The sequence below is a fragment of the Rhinolophus ferrumequinum genome, chromosome 10, assembly GCF_004115265.2.
Source record: "Rhinolophus ferrumequinum isolate MPI-CBG mRhiFer1 chromosome 10, mRhiFer1_v1.p, whole genome shotgun sequence".
Classification (NCBI taxonomy): Eukaryota; Metazoa; Chordata; class Mammalia; order Chiroptera; family Rhinolophidae; genus Rhinolophus; species Rhinolophus ferrumequinum.
The window spans coordinates 16,633,119-16,654,940 of NC_046293.1; the positions used below are offsets into that span (position 1 = coordinate 16,633,119).

The 21,822-nt window shown below is 45.6% G+C and overlaps 1 protein-coding gene across 1 annotated transcript; it reads right to left on the reverse strand.

The window, feature by feature from the left end:
- Window positions 1-1,340: 1,340 nt before the first annotated feature.
- On the reverse strand, window positions 1,341-4,140 carry ASCL1 (achaete-scute family bHLH transcription factor 1). The gene is made up of 2 exons (XM_033116260.1): window positions 2,835-4,140; window positions 1,341-2,429 (listed from the first exon to the last, which is right to left on the reverse strand). Exon 1 carries the CDS (start codon window positions 3,563-3,565, stop codon window positions 2,882-2,884), a length of 684 nt encoding a protein of 227 aa, XP_032972151.1. The 5' UTR covers window positions 3,566-4,140; the 3' UTR covers window positions 1,341-2,429; window positions 2,835-2,881.
- Between the last annotated feature and the right edge of the window lie 17,682 nt (window positions 4,141-21,822).

Sequence of the window (21,822 nt, forward strand, 5' to 3'; positions counted from 1 at the left end):
CATACCTTATCTGAAAACTTGCAAAGGAGCTAAATTAAAAGAAAAAGAAATGGGGGGGGGGAGGGGAGTCCAGCCCTGGTCCTCCAAAAGAGAAGGTAAAAATAAAAGCAGGCATCACAAAAGCATTACTTCCCTCAAGTAAGCTCTAAATTGGCCCACTGCTGGCAGAAAGTCCGATTATTTATGGCGATGAGGAATTTACTGATTTTTTTCCCCTTAATTACGCTCATCTCTTTGAAAGGGACTGAAGCCTCAATGTGCATTCTATAGAGGGTCATTTAGCAAAATGACATCAGACGCTGTGGCGTGCTCCGCGCATCGCAGCTTTAAAAAATGATTATTCTGTGTCACTAAATGGTATAGATGTACCAACACAGACTAGATTTTTAACTCTGGAAGACGTGCTGGCTCCCCGTTCTTTGTTGGGTTTTGTAAGATGCATTTTGCGCTCGGCTTTCCGCATGGGTGGAGACACGCAAACTGAATGTGCAAGTAATGCAGTCGGCGAGCGAGGAGCTGGCGAGAAGCGGAGTGGAATTCTGATCACGTCCTTGCTAACTGACAAGAAGCAAGCCAGCCAAAAACCCACCAATTTCTTTTTGAATCTTGGTAATTGGGTACTTTTACACGCAGCTCACGCTATTCGGATAGAGTCACAAGCTTAGATAGGCCAGCGTCTCAAAGCGACCACACATTTCTAAGGCTTTTATTTCTTTAAATCTAACTCCTTTCGCAAGGAATTCATATCATACGTGCCCTTTACTTAAAAGCAATATGAAAAGTGTGTGTCCTGGAGAAAAGGAGTAGAAAATGTGTCTTCCTTCCTCGAAGGGAAGAGAGAACACACCCACCACTGCAAGCGTGGAGACGGCTACCTCCACCAGGCCCAAACTCTGGTATCACCATTTTTCCACCTAACCCTAGGGCCTATTACCTCACCCAGTTTCACAATGAGAAATGCGGAATGGGGGTTAGAGTTAGAAAGTAGGGGGAGGACCCTCTCTTTCCAGTTCACTTTTGGGGGCATTTTAAAACAATGTACAATCATTTTATTCAAAGATGATGCAGCCATTAATCACCACCTATCTCTAGGTGTAGGTGTACATTTGCAACATAAAAGGGGAATAAAGCCGTTTTTACCTATATGTCTTTTTCCTCTACGTTCAGCATAGAGCGAACTCAGGTAGGACCGGTCATAGCGCTTATCTTTGTCATTCCTGCCACGTTGCATGGGTTTCCCCACCCTCTTCTCTCTCACCCACCCCTTCCTTTGGGCGTTTAGATAACTAGGACTGGGCACTGGAGTCAAAGAAGACTTAGAGGCAGCTGATTATTTTCACTTGTAAAAAAAAAGTTTTATTACGAAACTAGTTTGTATAAAACAGGGTTATACATTTTTTGTAAGTTTGTAATAAAACAGTAAGGAAAAAAAAAGGCAGTGATAGAAATTTCCCCAAAGGCAACCTGTCATAAGCACTGGCTGCCCCTTTGCGTTTGGACAGTAGCTGCATAAATTTTGTTCTGGAACAGGATTTAATAACATCATTAATACATTAACAAAGTTTCTATAAAGTAAGACACATTGGTGCTTAAGTACATCTGGTGGCCTTTTGATCTCACCTATGAGGAGAGTTCTTTACAAAACCACATAGGGAAAATGGCAGTTATAAGAGAACTACACATCTAAAATATGCAGAGGTAATAGCATTACATGTTAAAGTATCAAGATATACACATTTTAAACCATTTGTACAAAACTCTATAAATTTTTTTTCTCTTTCTCTCTTATGTACAAAAATATCTTAATATATCCCCAAACTGGTTAGGATAGATAGAAATAGATTTTTCTTATAATAAAAAAATTCACAAAAGATTGGAAGCATTCTATGATGAAAACGGTAGAAAAGACGGTGTGAGGGAGTGGGGCTCCGGGAGGGGACCCAGAGGATCTGGTTTCAAAAGACTGAGTATAGCATAATTCCACTGCAGACAATGTCCACAGCTTACTGGGATGGAGGGTACTGAGAGGAAAGACACCAACCCATTGCTGGAGGCTTAAGAACTGCGCTTTCAAAGAGGGCGGGGAGGTGAAGGCACCCGAGCAAGCGCTTTCAGCTGTGTGGGTTAGTGGTGGGTGGGAGTTTCTACAGGGCTTGTGCTGCTCCCTTCCGCCAGGAGCCCAATGCGTTTGCACACACGCTGCATTTTGCGCATTGGCTCAGGTCTAGTCACTCTTCATATCTCTGTGAATGGTTGGAGTGCAAAGACACGGTTCCGAGCGCATCCCTGTTTTCTGAGAGCCTTGCTTCGCAGGCCTGTGTTGCTTAGTTGGCTTGGGGTTGGTGGCCTGGGTTTTTTTTTCCTTCTTTTTTTCTCCCTTCCAACATCAAAGACGAGAACGCAGTAAAGATGCAGGTTGTGCAGTCACCCTATAACAGAAGGAGAAGAACAAGAGAGGTTAATTCGAACTTGGAAGCAAGTGGTGGTGGGAGGTGGGGGTGGGTTAACCTCTATTTAGGGGAGGATCTGTCAGGTAGGGGGAGGGTCTGTCAGGTAGAGCGCCTCTTTTGGCAGGTCCTAGTGCTCTGGTTCTCCAGCATCTTTCCACCTCACCCCTATCCTCCAGTCCTTGGAGACCTGGGCAAAGGCACCCTCAGAGGCCGGTGCTGAAACTAACAAACCAGGATTTGAAATCGACTCACAAATCCTTGAAATCAACTCCCCCCACCCCATCTCCATGGAGACAGCACCCTTCCTAGTGATCTGGGGTGCGTGGGTGGGGGGCAAGGATGAAGACAAGTAAACCCGCTTGTTCACTCCGAAATGCAACCTACCTGCTTCAAAAGTCCATTCGCACCAGGGCCTGACCAGGCCAAGCCCCTCAGAACCAGTTGGTGAAGTCGAGCAGCTCTTGCTCCTCGGGGCTGAGCGGGTCGTAAGAACCCTCGTCCGAGGAGTAGGATGACACCGGCGAGCCGGCCATCGAGTTCATGTCGTTGGAGTAGTTGGGGGAGATGGTGGGAGACAGGACGCCAGCTTGGAAGGCAGCGCTCACCGCGTCGTGCTCGTCCAGCAGCTGCTGCAGCGCGCGGATGTACTCGACCGCGGAGCGCAGTGTCTCCACCTTGCTCATCTTCTTGTTGGCCGCGCCGTTGGGGACGTGCTCCCGAAGGGTGGCAAAGCCCAGATTGACCAGCTTGACGCGGTTGCGCTCGCGCTCGTTGCGGCGCGCCACGGCAGCCGGCTGCTGCTGCGGCAGGCTGTAGCCGAAGCCGCTGAAGTTGAGCCGGCGTTTGCAGCGCATTAGTTCAGGCGAGGACGAGCGCTGTCGCTTGACTTGCTTGGGCGCTGATTTGTGACCGCCCCCTGAGGGCTGTCCGTCGGTCGCCGGACTCAGTTGCGGCGCCTGCTGCTGCTGGGCGCTCTGCGCCGCCGCCGCCGCCGCCGCCGCCGCGGCTGCAGCCGTGGCAAAGAAGCAGGCTGCCGGCGGCAGGAAGGGCTGCTGGGGCTGCGGCTGCGGCTGCGGGCCCGCGCCGCCGCTCTCCATCTTGGCAGAGCTCTCCATGCGCAGCGGCTGCCAAGGAGTCGCGGGATCCGAGCGGAGGGGACGCGAGGTGTGGGGCGCGCGAGGGAAGACACCAGGACTCGGGTGCACGAACAGAGAGGGAAAGAAGGAGAGAGATGAAGAGGGAGCCCGGAGGGAAGTTAACAAAAAATACAAAATCCCCGGGAGATTTCTTAGGGTGGGAGCAAAGAAGGTGCAAATGCTTTTCCTCCTCCCTCCACTTTTCCTCCTCCTCCCACCCCTCCTCCCTTCGCGGGTTGGCTTCGGGAGCCTCGCGTGGCGCTCGCGTGTGAGGCTGCCGCTAGCGCCTTCTTGTTTAAAAAAAAGAAAAAGAAAAAGAAAACGCAGCAGAAGAAGCAAAAGTCAGTGATGAGCGCGCTCTGCTGAGTCTCCCGTTCCTCTCCCACTAGGGCCGCGCTCTCTTGCTCCGGGTCTCGGTCTCTCCAGCCGTGGCTCAGGCTGTTTTTTATTATTTTGTTAACCTCTTTTCTAATTTCCTTCTTTCACTCGCCCTCCCTGGCCGGCTCCCTGTCGGTGCGCCTTCCACGTTCCCTGGCCAGAAGTGAGAGAGTGCTGGGCGGCCGGGGAGCGGCTGCCTTTTCAATGGGACACCCAGCCCCACGCGCAGCCCTGGCCCCGCCTCGCCCCCCACTCCCCGCTGCTGCAGCGAGCGGCTGCAGCCCCCACTTCCCCCTCCTCTTACCTCCTCCTCCCACCCATTCCCTAAACTCCCCCTCCTGTCCTCCCCTCCCCCCGCCCGTTCCCTGCGCCCGCTCCTTGCAAACTCCCCATTCAGCCGGGTTTGTTGTTGCAGTGCGTGCGCCTGGCGCGTGCCGGACTCTCGGCTGAATAAACAGGCGGCGCGCTCGGGGTGGACTGCAGCGGGGGTGGCTCTGGAAAGGGGGGGGCGGCGTTGCAGGAGGGGCGAATGGCTTTGGGAATTGGGGTGTATGAGTGGAAAGGTCTAGGGTGAATTCCCTCTGGATTCTCCCGAGAACTTGGAGCAAAGTACAGGAAAGGATTTGGGCAGAAAAAGTGGCACCGGGCGTTGTGGAGGTTAGCGGGGAGTGGAGCCCCTTGTTTCCTGTTTTCTTCTCCTACCCACTGTCATTCTCTTGGGGGTCTTCGCTGTCCTTGGGACCTGAAGCAAATTTGTGATGGAAGTTTAGAAAGAAGGGGGGCAACTCTGTCAGAAGTACTTGACTATTAAAGTAAAAGCGCTGCTAAGACGGGTTCTAGTCCCGGTGGGTCACCTCATTAGCTCTGTGGCTCATGGTAAGTGGCATCCTCTCTGAGCCTCAGTTTCCTTGTCTGTAACAATAGAGGTTGGATTAGATGGTCTCTAATGTCCCATCCAGGTCTAAAAACTAGGATGTGCTCATCACAACTAAGTAAGTGTGGCCAGCCGAGGAGAGGGAAGTGATCGCATTGAGGGATGGTTGTGATCAGCGCCCTTAGGTAGATACGTACGTCCGGGATGCCCCACAGGATGACCTCCGGCTGCCTGTAGTATTGTCCCCCCCCCAAGGCTAATTTCCAGACTGGCTTGGGGTGGGGGTGCATAAAGAGGGGAGTGATCTGGGATATTCTGGGTTGGGTCTCAGAAAAAAGACACAGGGCACCGAATGGGGGTGGGTGATGGAGCTTGAGGGCCGGAGGAGCTTCTCTGGTCGTTCCGCGCCGCCGCATGCACCTCGGCGGCCTTGGCGCAGCCTCCACCCCGCCCCAGGCGTGTGCCCGGCGGGCCGGTGGCAGGCGACTGGGAGCCGAGCCCGGCGGGGCCGCGTGCTGGCGCTGCGAGGGAGGGGGAGGCGCTTGCAGCGGTCGCTCTGCTGCTTGGACAGCGCCCGCCCAGGAGCCTGTTCTGGGCCCTTGGCCCTGGCGCTCTCTGGCCGGAGCCTGGTCCAGCTTCGGGGCGCCTTGGGACGCAGCGCTGCGGGGAAAGCTGACCGAGCAACCGGGCCCCATCTCTGTACCTCTTTGGTGGAGGCAAGGGAAGGAGGACGGGGCGCGTCTCAACCCGCGTCTACATAGGCAGAAGAAAGCAGAGGGTAATCATCCGGTTGATTCGTCCAATAGCAATAGGCAGTTTTGATTAGAGACCTGGGTGCAGGCAGGGACGGTCCTGGTGAATTATCCAGATAATGGCTTCTCATTGAACTTCTCTTTGTGGAGATGGATCTTTCTAAAGGATCCGTGGGGGTGACCCAGGGAGCCGCCCTTGGTGTGCGCGGGCTCTGAGTTTTGCGAACAATAGTGTTGGTGGTGGTCAGTAAGGGCCGGTGGCTCCCCAAGCGAATCAACTCTATTCTCTGCCTCAGTTTCCTCTTTTAAAACGAGTGGGTTTGGGAAGTATATCACCGAATCGTCCCAACAGAGATCGGTTCTGTAAAACATCCCGACCCACACCTCCCCCCTTCCCCTATTAACCTATGGCTGACCCCACAGGACTTCGCCGGGTTTACACCCCTGGCCTCTCCTGCTATCCCTACACCCCACCCCAGGAAAGGAGCCGAGAGATCTCCCAAATCACATTTGTTTCCACCCCCGGGAAGTGTCGGAGGCGATGAGGCCTAAAGCAGAGAACCACTCCACCTGCTTCCCAGGAAGCCTCAACCACCTGGTCAAATAGGTTATTCGGGCCCTTCCTGCCACTCACCTGCCCCAGCTATGAGCTGTGGGTACAGGCCGCTAGGAGGCGTCGAGGAAAAGCTTCATGGGTCCCATCCACCCCTCTCCAGCAAAAATGTGTGTGTGGAGGGTGGGGGGCGGATAGCGGAGGGTCACCAACATCGACGTATCTAAGTGCGGTTTTTTTCACATTAGTCTGAACAACGCGTGCTGAGCTCTCTTTCAACTCAGACTCTAATCATTTCAACTTAAAGGTCCTTAGTCCTGGTTCTACCACTATTTTGCGTTGTAACCTTGAATAAGTCCCGCTTCCTTTACTGCCCTCAGTTTCCCGATCTGTACAGGAGGGGCGTACACCAACTAATTTCGAATGTATCTAGGAGCGCAGAACGTTTGAGGAAGCCAGCACATGTTCTTGGTTTCCTTTTCGGGTGCAGGTTTCACGCGTGCACGGAGACCCTAACTATCAGGGACATAAAGCCTAAAGCCTAAATACACACACACACACACACACACACACACACACACACACACACACACACACACCATGAAACGCGCCCAAATAGAAGCCGGCGCCAACCAATGAAGCCGTGCATTGTAGCGGCCCTACGTGTTGGCCTCTGCCCAGGAGAAAAGACAGCGGGCGCTGGGATCCTTCCGGCCAAAGCCACTGGAACATTTGTCCCTATTCTCCCCGCTCCAGCCCCGAGCCAAAAGTCTGGCCTCACTCTCCCCACTCCTGCATCCTAAGCCTACTTCCTCATATGCTTTGCAAAGCTCTCCAAGAACCCAGAAATTCTCTTCCTCCAACTGGAGTAAATACAAAGAACATTCCCAATCACAATCCCAGACCAATACTGTCGTCTCCCCCTTCTCTTCCAACCCTAAGGGAGAGCAGTCTAGAATCTCTTTTTAGGGGTTTGCTCCTCTGCCTTTGGGGATTGTGCACCACCAATGGGAGTATCCCATGGAAATTGGCTTTCTGGTGGTTTTCACCAGTTTGGAGCAAAGGACTGAGGCTCTAGAGCCAATTAGAATCCTGCCTCAGATCCTGCAACCTAGAATATGACAACCCCCCAATCCCACCCCCACACATATGCCTGAGACAATTGCCATATACTGTCTTAGGCCCAGGGAACTCCAGATCTTGCAGTGGGGAATGATGCAGATAGACTTGATTTGCTATCCAGGCTGTTACTTAACAACGGTGTGACCTGGAGCAGATAGCCTGCACTTGCTTTCCTCATCTACCATGCCCCTGGTTACAGCATCTACCTCCAAGAGTTGTGAGATTTCAAGGAGATGTATGTGGAGCACTCCGGAGCAGGTCTACATAGGGAGAGATTAATAAGAATAGTCTTTCTAAAACAGGGAGAAAGTCCTGCTGCTGCTCAAACAGCCCAGCCAGGAAGGTGTTTATAGGAGGAGGATGCCCACTGCTTGGTTTCCTGAAACCACCCTTGGATAATTGCGAGAACCACTGGAGATCTAATGCCACCCTGACCCACGGTTTCAGCACCTGGGAGTGGGTAATTTCTGTCATATTTGAGGAATGGTGGTGATGTTTGCAAATCAAGGTCATGGAGATAGGAACCAAGTTTTTAAACATAAACAGTGGAAAGTGAGATCAAATGCAGACATGCTTCATGGTGAGCATATGGAAGGGGCTTCCGCAGAGCCGCTGGCCCTGCCCTCCCTCGCCACTCAGTGGACCTGACTCTGAACAAGACCCCAGGCTTTACTTGACAAGGACACTCAAGGTTCCATTTATGTAAATGTGAAGGAGAAAGTAGTAACTCACAAAAGGAGTGTTGGATGTCTTCATCCCCAAATGCAGTAGTGGTGCTCCCTCTGCTTACCTGTCAAGGCTGTCAGGAGAATCAAAGCTGACGTTGTTTTTGAATTCATTTTGTAACCCCCCCCCCCCACTTATCAGAGTTTGCCATTCTTGTGATGGGGAGGCAAGAGACTCACCTCAGAAAATAGACATCCCAGAAAAATGGGAAGGTTTCTCTGTCCTCTGCCATACAATAAGGGTCTTAATTTCTGCACCTTCAGGCCCTTTTTCTATGTTAGGGAATCCTGGAGCAGAACCACATCCTACAATAGATTAAACTTTATCTACATTCAACACCAGGAACTACATGGGGAGACAGCTTTTCTAATGATGCACAAGATTGCTGCCCTGAATATCTGAAACTCCGGTGCTGAGTCTCCTGCCACCTTACTTTCCACTAGTAGTTGAAGGCCAGGCCAGTACCATCTCTGCTCACACAATATCCTCATGCTCCAGGATTGTGCCCTTTCTCTCTGTGGAAAGGAGATATGCCTCGTCTCTTTAAAAAAGTTCACTCTGTGCTTTTCCTTTGGGGATGGAGGTGGGGAAGGAAAGTTAATATTAAAAGTAAAGTTAGAGGTTCCATTGAACAAATCATTTAATAAAATTATACTTAGAGTGGGTCCTGAATAAGAGACTAAGAAAGGACAAAGATGAGCACCAGCCTTAGATGTTTGATTGGGTGTAAGAGTTTTCATGCATCCCTCAGTTTTGGTGAGCACTAAGCCGGAGAAGCCATGGGTGCTTCGAGAAAAGTGAGCGTGCTGGGCGTGTATAGCAGATACTCGGGTTCCAGTAGCTATTCCAGTAGCTATTACAGGGCCTCTCTCCTGGGGTGTCTGCTGCTCTAAGCCACAGAGCAGTGTCTAAACTAGACACTGTCTTTCCCAGGGAAATGGAAAAGTACATTACGGCACAATCTACTGTCTTCAGCACATTCTTCCCAAGGTAACTTCAGAAATGGCTGCTGCCCAGCCTGAGTTAAGTCTGACCAGCCTGGGATGGCCTGTTCAGGGGGGCAGACTAGCACAAACCACGGATTTGGCTGGGCTTCTTGGTCACAGCAGCCAGGCCTGCACCTGCATTAAGGAATCCAGGCTTCTAACAAATCTATTTGCTTTTTCAATACGCCTGAAAAAGAAAAAAAAAAAGCTGGAAAACAAAACAAGAAAAGCACAAACTATTATTTTACTACGGCTTTTTTGGTTAGGGAGGGGAGGTTGGGGTGGAGGGAGGGGGTAATTTGCAGCCACCCTCACAAGTCCTTTTGAAGTTCTCCAAATAAGGAGAAGTAACGCTAAGTCTTTATTTTTTTGTAAAGCCCCATTTACATTATGATTAAATACCTTCCTCGGATAAGCATAAAGAAAGTCGTTAATCTATATAGCTCTCCAAAGAATCAATACATTCTAAACTTTTGTAAGATTTGTTACACTCTATTTTGTTACAGTAGGCCAGCTCCTCTCTGTCTAGGCACATGGCTTTCCTACGTCCCCCTCCCCACCTCCTCCAAGAATGAAAATAAAGTAAAGGTCTTTCACGGTAAACAAAACCAGCTGATTCTTCACAGAGAACCCATGAATAGCAGGAGAAGAAAAAAAACTTACAATAAATGGTGCATTTTTTTCTCTGCTGGGTATAGTATTCAAGGATGGGGCAGTATTCAAACAGAGGTCCATTTTTTGCTCAGCAAGAGAGTTTAGAAAAGAAGCGTGGGGTCCATTCAGCGCTTTCCCCCCTTCACAATCGCAGGGTTCTATGAAACCTATCTTCCATGCCTTGTCGGAGTGTTTCTGGGGACCAATTAGTGCTTTGTTGCACGGCTTCTTTGCTGAATCTTTGAGCAGCAAGAAAAAGCGCTCTCGAGTCTCCCCTTATTTTGACCATTTCAGTCATTACTCAGTGTAATAATTAATATGACAACTGGACGCTCGGGTTTGTATAGAAACACCTCAGCTACAGGAGCGAGCGTGCAGTGGGTGGTAACCAGCCGCACATCAGCCCGAGAAGCCACACACACAAAAAAAGGACTGAATGGCCAGAGAGAAAGAGAAGGAATAAAGATAAAATAGTTGGCACAACGCAGGGGAACATAAAACAGACTCGAATGGGGAGAAGGAGGGGGGGAGGGGACAATTAGAAAGGGAGGGGGAGAAAACACCCTACAGAGGTTAACTTATTTTGAAACTGTTTTCTGAATAGAACCGTGGACGTGAGTGGACGCGCCCCACCCCCCGACTTTATGAACTCTCTTGGAACGTGGTATGAGGCTGGGTGCGAGAGAAGGCAGGCAACATTTGGGTTCACCCAGGGTCCTTCTGGATGGTGCACTAAGCATACCACCCAGCCCAAGTTCCCAGCTCCTTGTTTGGCTTTCGTTTTTGCATTTTTGCAAAAATCCTGTGCTCCTTAGCTCCAGTTTGGGAGCTAGCAATGGAGAAGATCCGGCTCCAGTGTAGACGAGAGAGATGGGTGCTGCGCCACCACCCTGGGGTGATTTTGGGGAGAGAGTATTTCTGATACACCCCAACAACGGTGCAACGTTGCCTCGAGTAACAGAGGCCTGTGGGGTTCCGGGCGGAAAGGTCTCTCGCTGGCTGCGCGCAGCCAGACTGGGCGCTGCGCCCCAGCCCCCGCGCGGTGCCCGCCTCTGCCAGTCCCGGCAAGTGCGCCCCGGGGTTGCGACCTGCTCCGTGACGGCATAATAAATAATTAGAGGGTTTAAGCGCGTTAGCCACAGCTCATGCTAATGAGCCAGATAAGGACTCACGCTAACCCGAAGTGACAGTTTGCATATAGGAGGGAAGAAAAAAAGCCCTGCTATTTTTCCCCAACTTGATTGCTCCTTCTCAAATTCATATGCGCCCAATTCCCTTACGCCAGTCCTCTGATTTTCCTCTCTTCGCATCTCCTCATCCCGCCACACACACACACACACACACACACACACACACACACACACACTCCACACCTTTTTGACCTTCCTCCGTCTGCTCCCTGCCCTCCATCCCCCGCATTATGATGTCACAAAGTCCCCGGGCGCCTACATGTGACCTCCGGGGAAAGTTCACTGCCAGCGCGTCCTGGTCAGTCTCAGTGCCCAAACGGAGATTGTTCGTGTGCCTTTCTTTACACAGTGTGGAACGCACCAAGGCTCCCATCCTAGGGAGAGGACTTTGAAGCTCAAGGTCAGGGACCCCTGGGAGCTCCGGGGCCCTCGCACTCCCTTGGGTGTTTGTCTGCGCTCAACACAGCTATGGGAGCTACCGGCTGGAGCGATGAACGCAGGCGCCAGAGCACTGGAGCTCCTGAAACAATCCTGCCGCCTCCTTAAAGCAGGGGCAGTTTGCCGAAGTGACTGAGGTCAGTCGTGTGTCCCCATTGTGTGGCCACGTGTCCTATGTCCATCATCACCTCCCCAAAGTCCGAGCGCAGCCCGACTCCTTGCGGCGCGGCCGGGGAATGCCCTGGCCGATAAATCAGCCGGGAGGCTGCGAGCCGTCTCCACCTCCGGGCAGACCTGGACAACCGCCCCGCCGGGCCCAGGGGAAAGTTTGCTCATCACGGTTAGGAAGGAAGCAGCCTGCCACAGCACGACGTCGACCTGGGAAACTGTGCCCCCAGTTGGTCCAATTAACTCTTTCCTCCCTCCAACCTCTCTTCCCCAGGTGGTATTTGCATCACTGGCAGGGTCTTTTTTTTTTTTTTTTTAAAGAGGAGATGGAGGACGGGGAGGAACAAGGCGATTTCTAATACATAAATATTCGTGGACATGGACTTTTAAAGAAACAGCAACAAAACCAAAATGAAATGAGTTAATATTTTGTGAAATGCTGAGAACAGTGCCTGGCACACAGTGAACATGGTATATGCATTATTAAATAAGTACACGCATACTGGATACATGAAAGGAGGGAGGTAAGTGCTGGTCATCAAAGTTGTTAGAAAACACCATTTAGATGTGAAATGACCAACTTTGACACGCTCACTGATTCATCAAAAACCATTGAACATAAGCAGAGATAAATAAGACAATCATTGCCTTTGATAAACTTGTAGTTTAATTGGCAGAAAAGAAGGTCCAATCAAACACACAGTGGGGCAATCAGATGGAGAGCTCTCTTCCCTCGTTCTCCATTAGTCTGGACTCCCATTCTACCTTATCTGCCAGATTACCCCCAAATAAACACACAATCTAGGTGTTTTTTAAAGGTAGATTTGTTATGCAAACACATCCTAAAGTCACCCAGCTCCTCTTCCCCAACCAGAATAGTCACCCCTTGCTTCTTCTATAGGACACTTCATGAGCAGAAACTAATGAACCAAACACACGCCTTTAAACACCTTTCACACATGTCGGTCATGTCGCTTGAAGTTGAGACAGACTCCAGGTTCTGGAACTTTCTAGCTCCATGTCCTCAGGGAAAGTGATCACCCTCTCCCAAGCTGTTCTACAAAATGGGGAGGCTGAGTAAGATGCCTCCTCTCCAGCTCCAACTATAGAGACAATATAGGCACGACCACATATCCTCTAGGGGCAACAGGCTTTCCTCTTTGAGCAGGCAAACATCATCTGCTGTTCTTTTCTGCAAGAACCTTTAGAGGGTAAATGCCCTCATCCACAACTTCACGACGTAGACCAGTCCTTACTGGTGCCAGGATTATGGATGGCCAGAAGGCGGCGTCATGGATTCCGTAGGACTTGAGCCCTGGGGACCAGGGTAAAATGTGGGCCATTGGCTCATCGGAACTCCCGGGGAAAGAGAAGAAACTCACTACTCTTGCTAAGGGCATTGCTTGAGAAACAGGATTCCTCACCACTTGCCTGAGCAGTTTTTAATTTGAGATTTGGTGGCGGGGGTACTCGAAGTTTTTCTTTGCCGGTTGTGTGAGTCGCTCGCCACCTCCCGGTCGTTCCTCGAACTGCAGCGAGGATTGTGTGAAAGTCATGCAATTTGATTCATTGAATACTGCTGTCAGGAGCCAATCTTACAAATTCTACTCCACACAATTCAGCTCAACCGTAAAGCACCGTGTTGCCTGTATCACGTCCCCCCTCCAAATACCCACATTAGAAATATATGAGGTGCCTGTTAATATTCAGATTCTGAAACTTCAACTCAGACCCACCAAACCAAAATCTAGCCAATCGGCCTTTTTAACAAGCTATAGTCCTTTTTTTTTTTTCAATTAAAGTTTATTGGGATGACAATTGTTAGTAAAGTTACATAGATTTACAGTGTACAATTCTGTAATACATCATCTATATATCACCATTGTGTGTTCACCATCCAGAGTCAGTTCTCCTTCCATCACCATATATTTGATCCCCTTTTCCCTCATCTACCACCCCCCGCCCCCCTTACCCTCTGGTAACCACTAAACTGTTGTCTATGTCTATGAGTTTTTGTTTCTTCATTTGTTTGCCTTGTTCTTTTGTTGTTTTCAGTTTTGTATATCACATATCAGTGAAATTATATGGTTCTCGACTTTTTCTGTCTGACTTATTTTGCTTAGCATAATAATCTCAAGATCTATCTATGTTGTCGAAATGGTACTATTTCATCTTTTCTTATGGCTAAATAGTATTCCACTGTGTATATACACCTCAACTTCTTTATCCATTCATCTATCGAAGGACACTTTGGTTGTTTCCATGTCTTGGCCACCGTAAATACAGCTGCAATGAACATTGGAGCACATATGTCTTTATGGATAAATGTTTTCAGATTTTTTGGGTAGATACCCAGGAGAGGGATTGCTGAGCCAATTCCTTATAATAAATCTTTCTCTCTTTCTCTCTAGGTAGGTAGATAGATAGATAGATAGATAGATAGATAGACAGATTTGGTAATTCTATTCTTAATTTTTTGAGGAACCTTCACACTGCCTTCCATAGCGGCTGCACCAGTCTGCATTCCCACCAACAGTGTATGAGGGTTCCTTTTTCTCCACAGCCTCTCCAACACTTGTTACTATTTGTCTTGTTGATGATAGCCATTCTAACTGGGGTGAGGTGATATCTCATTGTGGTTTTTATTTGCATTTCTCTGATCATTAGTGATGTTGAGCATCTTTTCATATGTCTATTGGCCATTTGTATGTCCTCTTTGGAGAAATGTCTCTTCAGGTCCTCTGCCTATTTTTCAATTTGTTTTTTGTTGTTGTTGAGTTGTATGAGTTCCTTATAATTTTGGATATTAGCCCCTTATCAGAGGCATTGTTTGCAAAGATCTTTTCTCATTCTGTTGGTTGCCTGTTTATTTTGTCAATGGTTTCTTTTGCTGTGCAGAAGATTTTTAGTTTGATATAGTCCCATTCATTTATTTTAGCTTTTACTTCCCTTACCTTTGGAGTCAAATTCATAAAATGCTCTTTGAACCCAAAGTCCATAAGTTTAGTACCTATGTTTTCTTCTATGCAGTTTATTGTTTCAGGTCTTATGTTTAGGTCTTCGATCCATTTTGAGTTAATTTTGGTACATGGTGACAGATAGCAGTCCAGTTTCATTCTTTTGCATGTGGCTTTCCAATTCTCCCTTCACCATTTATTGAAGAGGCTGTCTTTTCTCCATTGTATGTTTTTTTGCTTCTTTGTCAAAAATTATCTGTCCATAATTATGTGGGTTTATTTCTGGGTTCTCAATTTTATTCCATTGGTCTGTGTGTATGTTTTTCTGCCAATACCATACTATTTTGATTTCTGTTGCCTTGTAGTACAAGCTGAAATCAAGGAGTGTGATACCTCCAGCATTGTTCTTTTTCTTAGGATTACTTTGGCTCTTCAGGGTCTTTTGTGGTTTCATACAAATCTGATGATTTTTTGTTCTATTTCTTTAAAAAATACCATTGGGATTTTGATGCGGATTGCATTAAATCTGTATATAGCTTTGGGTAATATGGCCATTTTAACTATGTTGATTCTTCCAATCCATGAACATGGAATGTCTTTCCATTTCTTTGTGTCTTTTTCAATTTCTTTTAAAAATGTCTTATAGTTTTCATTGTATAGGTCTTTTACATCCTTGATTAAGTTTATTCCTAGGTATTTTATTCTTTTTGTTGCAATTGCAAAACTAATTGGTGTTTTAATTTCTTTTTCTGAGATTTCATTGTTAATATATAGGAATGCAATGGACTTTTGTACATTGATTTTTAGCTGGCAACTTTACTGTATTCATTTATTGTTTCTAATAGCTTTTTGGTGGAGTCCTTAGGGATTTCTATATGTATAGCATCATTTCATCTGCAAAAAGTGATGATTTAACTTCTTCATTCCAAATTTGGATGCCTTTTATTTATTTCTCTTGCTTGATTGCTCTGGCTAGGACTTCCAACACTATGTTGAAAAGCAGAGGTGACAGGGGACAGCCCTGTTGTGTTCCTGAATGTAGAGTGAAGGGCTTCAGTTTTTCACTGTTAATTATGATACTAACTAGGACTCGTCATATATGGCCTTTATTACGTTAAGATATTTTCCTTCTATACCATTTCATTAAGTGTTTTAATCATAAATGGATGTTGTATCTTGTCAAATGCTTTTTCTATGTCTATTGATATAATCATGATTTTTGTCCTTTCTTTTGTTTATGTGATGTAGCACATTGATGGATTTGCATATGTTGAACCATCCTTGTGCCCCTGGGATGAACCCCATTTGGTCATGATGTATATTCTTTTTAATGCATTGTTGCATTAGATTTGTTAGAATTTTGTTCAGGATTTTTGCATCTGTATTCATCAGAGATACTGGTCTGGAAGTTTCTTTTTTTGTGTTATCCTTACCAGGTTTTGGTATCAGGATAGCTATAGTCCTTTTGTACACTGAAAATGGAGAACGAGTAATCTAAAGGTATTTGAGGTGGTTGAGACACAGCTCTATTACTGAGACCAGTGAAGAACAATTCTCTCCTGATACAGAAGTTATACTAGTCCCATAAATATACTTTCTTTGAGTAAAGGAATGCCCCTGGTGACTTCTGAAGGGGATGTAGAGGATTGGTGAGTTATTACAAAGATGGTCTCTGATGCTGGCCCTGAAGAATGGTTAGAAATTTGCAGCAGAAAAAAGGACCATGGGAACAACTTACTCCACCCGGAGCTTTCACTTCCTTAACTTTGAGACTCCAGCAGCCTTAACCTCACTCCACTTTGGCCACCCCTTTCAAGGCTACATCTTGGGCTTTGTCTGTACTCAGAATAGCTCCCCCTTTGAAATCTTAATTTTCCATCCTTTACTGTGATTACTTCTCATCCTCATTTCTGCTATTATACTTCCCTCTAGCCTCTTTTCCTAAGCTCCATTTCTTCCCAACTTGGTCTCTCCTCAATGGAATACATGATTGATTATTCAATAAACCTATAACTTATAAAATGTTTACCTTCCCATCTTAAAAAACAGTCAACTCATTCTTTGATCTTATGACCATCTTTACTCCTCAGTAAACTCCTTTACTGGAGTTCCTCACTGTGATGGTTAATTTTATGTGCCAACTTGACTGGGCACATAATATTTACTTGGTTAAACATTAATCTGAGTGTGTCTTTGAGGCTATTCTGGGTGAGTTTGCATCTGAACTGTAGACCATGTAGAGCAGATGGACCTCCCCAGTGTGGGTGGGCCTCATTCAATCCATGGAAGGCCAGAATAGAACAGAAAGATGAGTAAGGGAGAATTCATACACACATTCTCTCTGCCTGATTGTCTTCAAGCTGGGTCATTGGTCTTCTTCTGTCTTCAGACTTGAATTCACAGTGAAACTACACCATTTTCTCTCCTGGGTCTCTAGTTTGCTGACTGAAGATTTTGGAACTTCTCAGCTGTTATAACCACTAGAGCCAATTCCTTATAATAAATCTCTCTCTCTTCCTCGATAGATAGAAGATAGATAGATAGATAGATAGATAGATAGATAGATAGATAGATAGTCTGGACCTCTCCTGAGGATCTGAAACTGTGACCAGCATCTCTACTGGAGTGTTCCACTGTAGACTCTAAACATGGTCTACAAGTCTCTGCCTGGTCTGGCACTCCCTAGCTCTCCAGCTGCATCTTCAGCCATGTTCCCCATTGTTTCCAACAGATGACTTTTGTGTATGCTACTCCTTTTGCCTGAAAGATTCCAGGTGGTTCTAGGTTCTTCCTTTTCCCTTTCATTTAGGTATTTTCTACTTCCAATACTTAGATCAAGAACACTTCCTGGAGAAATGTTCTTATAGCATGAAATATATCTTCTTCATTTGTTGAAATTATGGATTTGAATTTATTCCTGTGATTTGATTAATGTCCATCTCCTAAAAAGAACATAAATTTATAGAGGCAGTCATATCCTTGAACTTAGAACAATGCCTGTCTTGCAGCAAAAACTGAATATTTTTATGTTGGATGGATGAATCACTCACTGGTAGTCCCACAAGTATCTCCTCCTTCTCCTTAGAGATCAGCTACCTTCCCCAACAGTGAGACAGAGGCAGAGGAATTAGAGATATAATCCATGCTTAAGATCATGTACGGGTCTTACCAAGAAACTGAGTACCCCATGGTCTGCTGGGCCGTGTGCCTCGTAGATGTGCTTCCACAAATTATTACTCACGCAATAATGACTACAGTCACCAAGTATAATAAAAAATTATCTCATTAGATATAGAAGTGATTAAATAAAATGACCTCTGCAATATGCCTAGTACTTAATAAATATTTAAGTGCCGGATACATATTTGTCTCTTTCTATTCCCAGAGAGGATGACTTGGAAAAAATAAAGCTGAGGAACAGCTCATTTATGTCTAATAGAAATCCAGTATGACTATGGACAAATTCTCTAAGCGCGTTATTTTTCTTTGCAACTTTATTTTTTTACATACATTTAAATGGAAAAGTAAAAGACGACAAAAAGTAATCTCTTTTCTAATCCCACTATCCAGAGAAAACAATTCTTTCTCATTCTTTGATGACATTATTGTATGCCTCTTGACATATCTACACATGGAGAATACAAAATTTTACATCTTACTTTTATCAATAACTAGTTTAATTGTGTGCATTTAAGATATCATAAAATTTTTATGATTTAAAAATAATCTTTATGTCTGCATCTCTTATGTGAACTGTAATTGATTTAATTATTCCGTCATTGCTTTTTCTCTAAACTTTTTTGAATAATGTTGCATTGAACACTTTTCTGCATATTTTTCTACATTTCTGATTGAAGTAATATGAATTGAGTACTTACTATGCATCAGGCACTAGGCTTAGTCCTGGAATTTCGAAAGACTACGATTTAGTCTCTGGTCTGAAAGCTCTTAATCCAGGAGGAGACAGAAGAGCAAAAACAAGAGTTGATGAGTTTAGCTATAGAAGAAAGTTCAAGATGCTATGTGATCCAAAGACGGGTGACCACCCTTGACTGGGGGTAGTGAGTCAGAGAAGTGTTTTTGGAAGACGTGGTACTTGGGCTGACCGATTGAGTGCCAGCCCTAACTCCTAAGCCTCACCATTGTGACAGCCTCCCTTGGCTTTGACCTTGGAAGTTCCTTCAGACCACCTCTTACCCTGATCTGCTTGGATTTGATGCTCTGTTGACTAGTAGCTGAGCCCCCTACGCCCAAAGTGTCTTCAATCCCTGAGTGACACTATTTTCCTGCCCTCTGAGGCACAGGGCTTCTTCAATCCAGTCCTACTTGTGGCTTTGCTGTCCTAGTTATAGATGGTGGGATGATGGTAATTGTTTAGCACCCCACTGACTTCACCCCTTATTTGTAGTGTTTGCTGATTTTCATGGTGTAAATGTTCCTAGTATGGCAGAATTCAAGCTACCAATGTGAACGTGGAGCTGAGAAGAGATGTGCAGTAGCATATTATTATGTGCTATTTCTACCACACCACACAGGTCTAATGGGCATAAACAACTCCGAGAGCATGGATGATAAAGTAATTATGAAATAATGAATTTTGAGTATTATCTTTATTTCTAATATAATGTATTTAATTGTAAGCTTACACAATTTAATTTTTAATCATGGATGTGTTTAGCCACAGGCTCACAGAACTCCTTAAAAAAATCAGCTCTAAGTCTTCCTTATACATCCAACTTAAATCAGCCTCTGTAAAACAGCTTGTCATTTTTATAACATTTCTTTTTAAAACTTTATTCCTTGGCTATTATCATAACTAAGTGTATGTCTTGACTTTCTCTTTCTTTCTCATGTTTTTTTTTATTTTTTTATGTTTTTGGTCTTCTTGTTTACTGGTCCTGTCTCTAATAGAGTGTGAGAATATGAGAACATGGACTGCCTTGCTCATCAGTGTCTAGAACCATGCCTAACACATAGTATGTATTCAGCAAATATCTGTTGAATGAATGACAATACTCAGTGACCTCACTCTGATGTTGCCAAGCAAGGATCATAATGTAATGGCTCCAGAGTCTTGAGATTTTGTATATATTTCATTTAATACACCACTGATCAAATGTACTTGATTTACCAACTGATGTTATTATTAAGAAATGTCTAAGTTCTGCTAAGAATTCCTGGAATAGCCCACTATAAATCTTATTCTGATGAAAAGTGTGACTTCATACATTAATTGCATTTATTTTGTGTGGGCATTGGTTGACGGTGACCTTCAGATTTCTGGGTTGTCTGTGTGGGGAAAGTTTGACCAAAAAGAAGAATAACATAGAAAAGAGGTTCTGAAGAAGCTCTCAGCCAGCTGACTTTGCAGGGTGGGACTTTCTCAAGTTTTTGCAATGAGATATTGCATTGCTGTCTATATCTCATCGCAAAAACTGATCTGTAAAAAGGAGTAGAAGGACAAGTCCATGCTTCCTTTAGGGACACACCTTAGATGCTGCACAGACTACTTCTCCTTGAATTTCTTTGGTCAAATATTAGGCCTGTAGCTACAGCTAGCTGCAAGGAAGTCTGGGAAATGTAGTTTTTATTCTGGGAGACATAGGGCTGGCTAGCTAACATTCAGAGCTTCTATTTCCATGAGAGAGAAGGAAGGCAAACAGGGTGACTAGGCATATATGCCACATCAATTTCTTCTTTGTCAAGTTGATCGAGCAGTTTCTAAACATCAATGTAACTGCTATGCTGATTTGCCACACTTCCATCAAATTGGCCAGTAAGGAAAAATCAAGCTCATATGGATTCAGACAGTCTATTACTCAGAGCACAATGGGCAACATGAGTTTCATGTTTACATTGGTCCCCCTTGTCCCCCAAGTCCCGTGGGTGTCAGTACAGAGTGAATTCACGTGGATGCTGAGCAACATGGACCTATGTCACAGCCGAGGAGCGCTGAGCTTAGGAAACTATCCTCCGCTCCAAAGAGAGGCATTATCTTTACCTTGGAACGTAAGCGAATATTCTCTGGGGATAGGGGAAGAACTTATTATCATGGAGTGTCCTCCGGGATGAAGATGTTCTCTGTCACACTGTCAGGAAACAAATCTGCCTTTTGTCCCGAGCAAAATACTACCATGTTTCCCTGAAAATAAAACCTAACTGGAAGATAAGCCCTAGCATGATTTTTCAGAAGGACATCCCCTGAACATAAACCCTGATGCGTCTTTTGGAGCAAACCTTAATACAAGACCCGGTCTTATTTTCGGGGAAACACGGTACCTCCCTCTTCCAAGGCTGTTGGCTGCACACACAGCAAACAAAATCCTTGAAAAGGTAGTCCAAGACATGTGGAAATGCCAGAGAAATTACCTCCCAACATTCCTCCTTTCTAAATTCTGCTTAAATGTTTCGACCTAGTCAAATATTTAAGGGAATAACTCACGTTTTTTGAAACCCATAGATTTAGTTACTATTCTAATAGTGTATTAAATTCTCACACAGATCTATAAGGGGACAAGGATGGGTGTGTTGATCTCAGCACTCTTTGGGGGTGGTGAAAAGTTAGAGGCAGCCTAGGAGCCCATCACTGGGGAATGGAGAAGTCAAATGTGGTGGATACACACTATAGAATACTCTACAGCAGTTTTTTAAATAGCAAAACACTAGATGTACATGTATCAGCATGGCAAGATCCTAAGAACATGGTTGAAAGAAAAGTTAGAAACCACCAAATCTATAGTACATCCTTGTACTATAGTGAACTTGTACTACAACATTACTCATACCCATGAACAAGACATACACGCTCCAGGGTTTCCACGCATTTAAAAACTCCAAGGCTCATTAGTAAACATATTAGGAACATTGCCTGTGAAGGAGGGGAATTGGTGTAGGGAATGAAGATAAAAGAGCATGAATAAATAAAACAAGAGAGGGGGTTCTGTGTGCCAGGAACTCATAGATTATGATTAACTCAACCCTCTACACATGAGGTTAAATGAAAAGGGATCAGTCACCCCCAGTGGTTGGGAAATCTTCAACTTCTGAATCAGTGAAGGTCAGCGGTAAGTTTACCAGGTTCACAACCGCACATCTTGTGACAGGGTGCCCACCTCTTCATGGCCATTGGCAACATCTCAGTGGTTTACAGGCTGAATTCTTGGAGCCTCCTTCTAGACTGACATTGTCAAGTGCAATTTTCTTAGGACCCAGCTTTGTCCTTTTTAACCACAGCAGCACCGTGCATTTTACCCACATTAAATAAGAAGGTAGCTTAAAAATCATTTACAAAATTCATGTCACAAGCAATCTCATCTTAAGTGGGTTTTTATTTTAGTACGTGGATACGTGTTACCTTTTTTGCCAGAAATAGTGTTTTTTAAAGAGGCTATTAGTGTTTTTCTCAGAGGTAGCAGACAATTAAGTGTGTTCTCCTCCC

Excerpts from the sequence above, each read along its gene's own strand:
- ASCL1 (XM_033116260.1), bottom strand. The coding sequence starts at position 3,565 with ATGGAGAGCTCTGCCAAGATGGAGAGCGGCGGCGCGGGCCCGCAGCCG.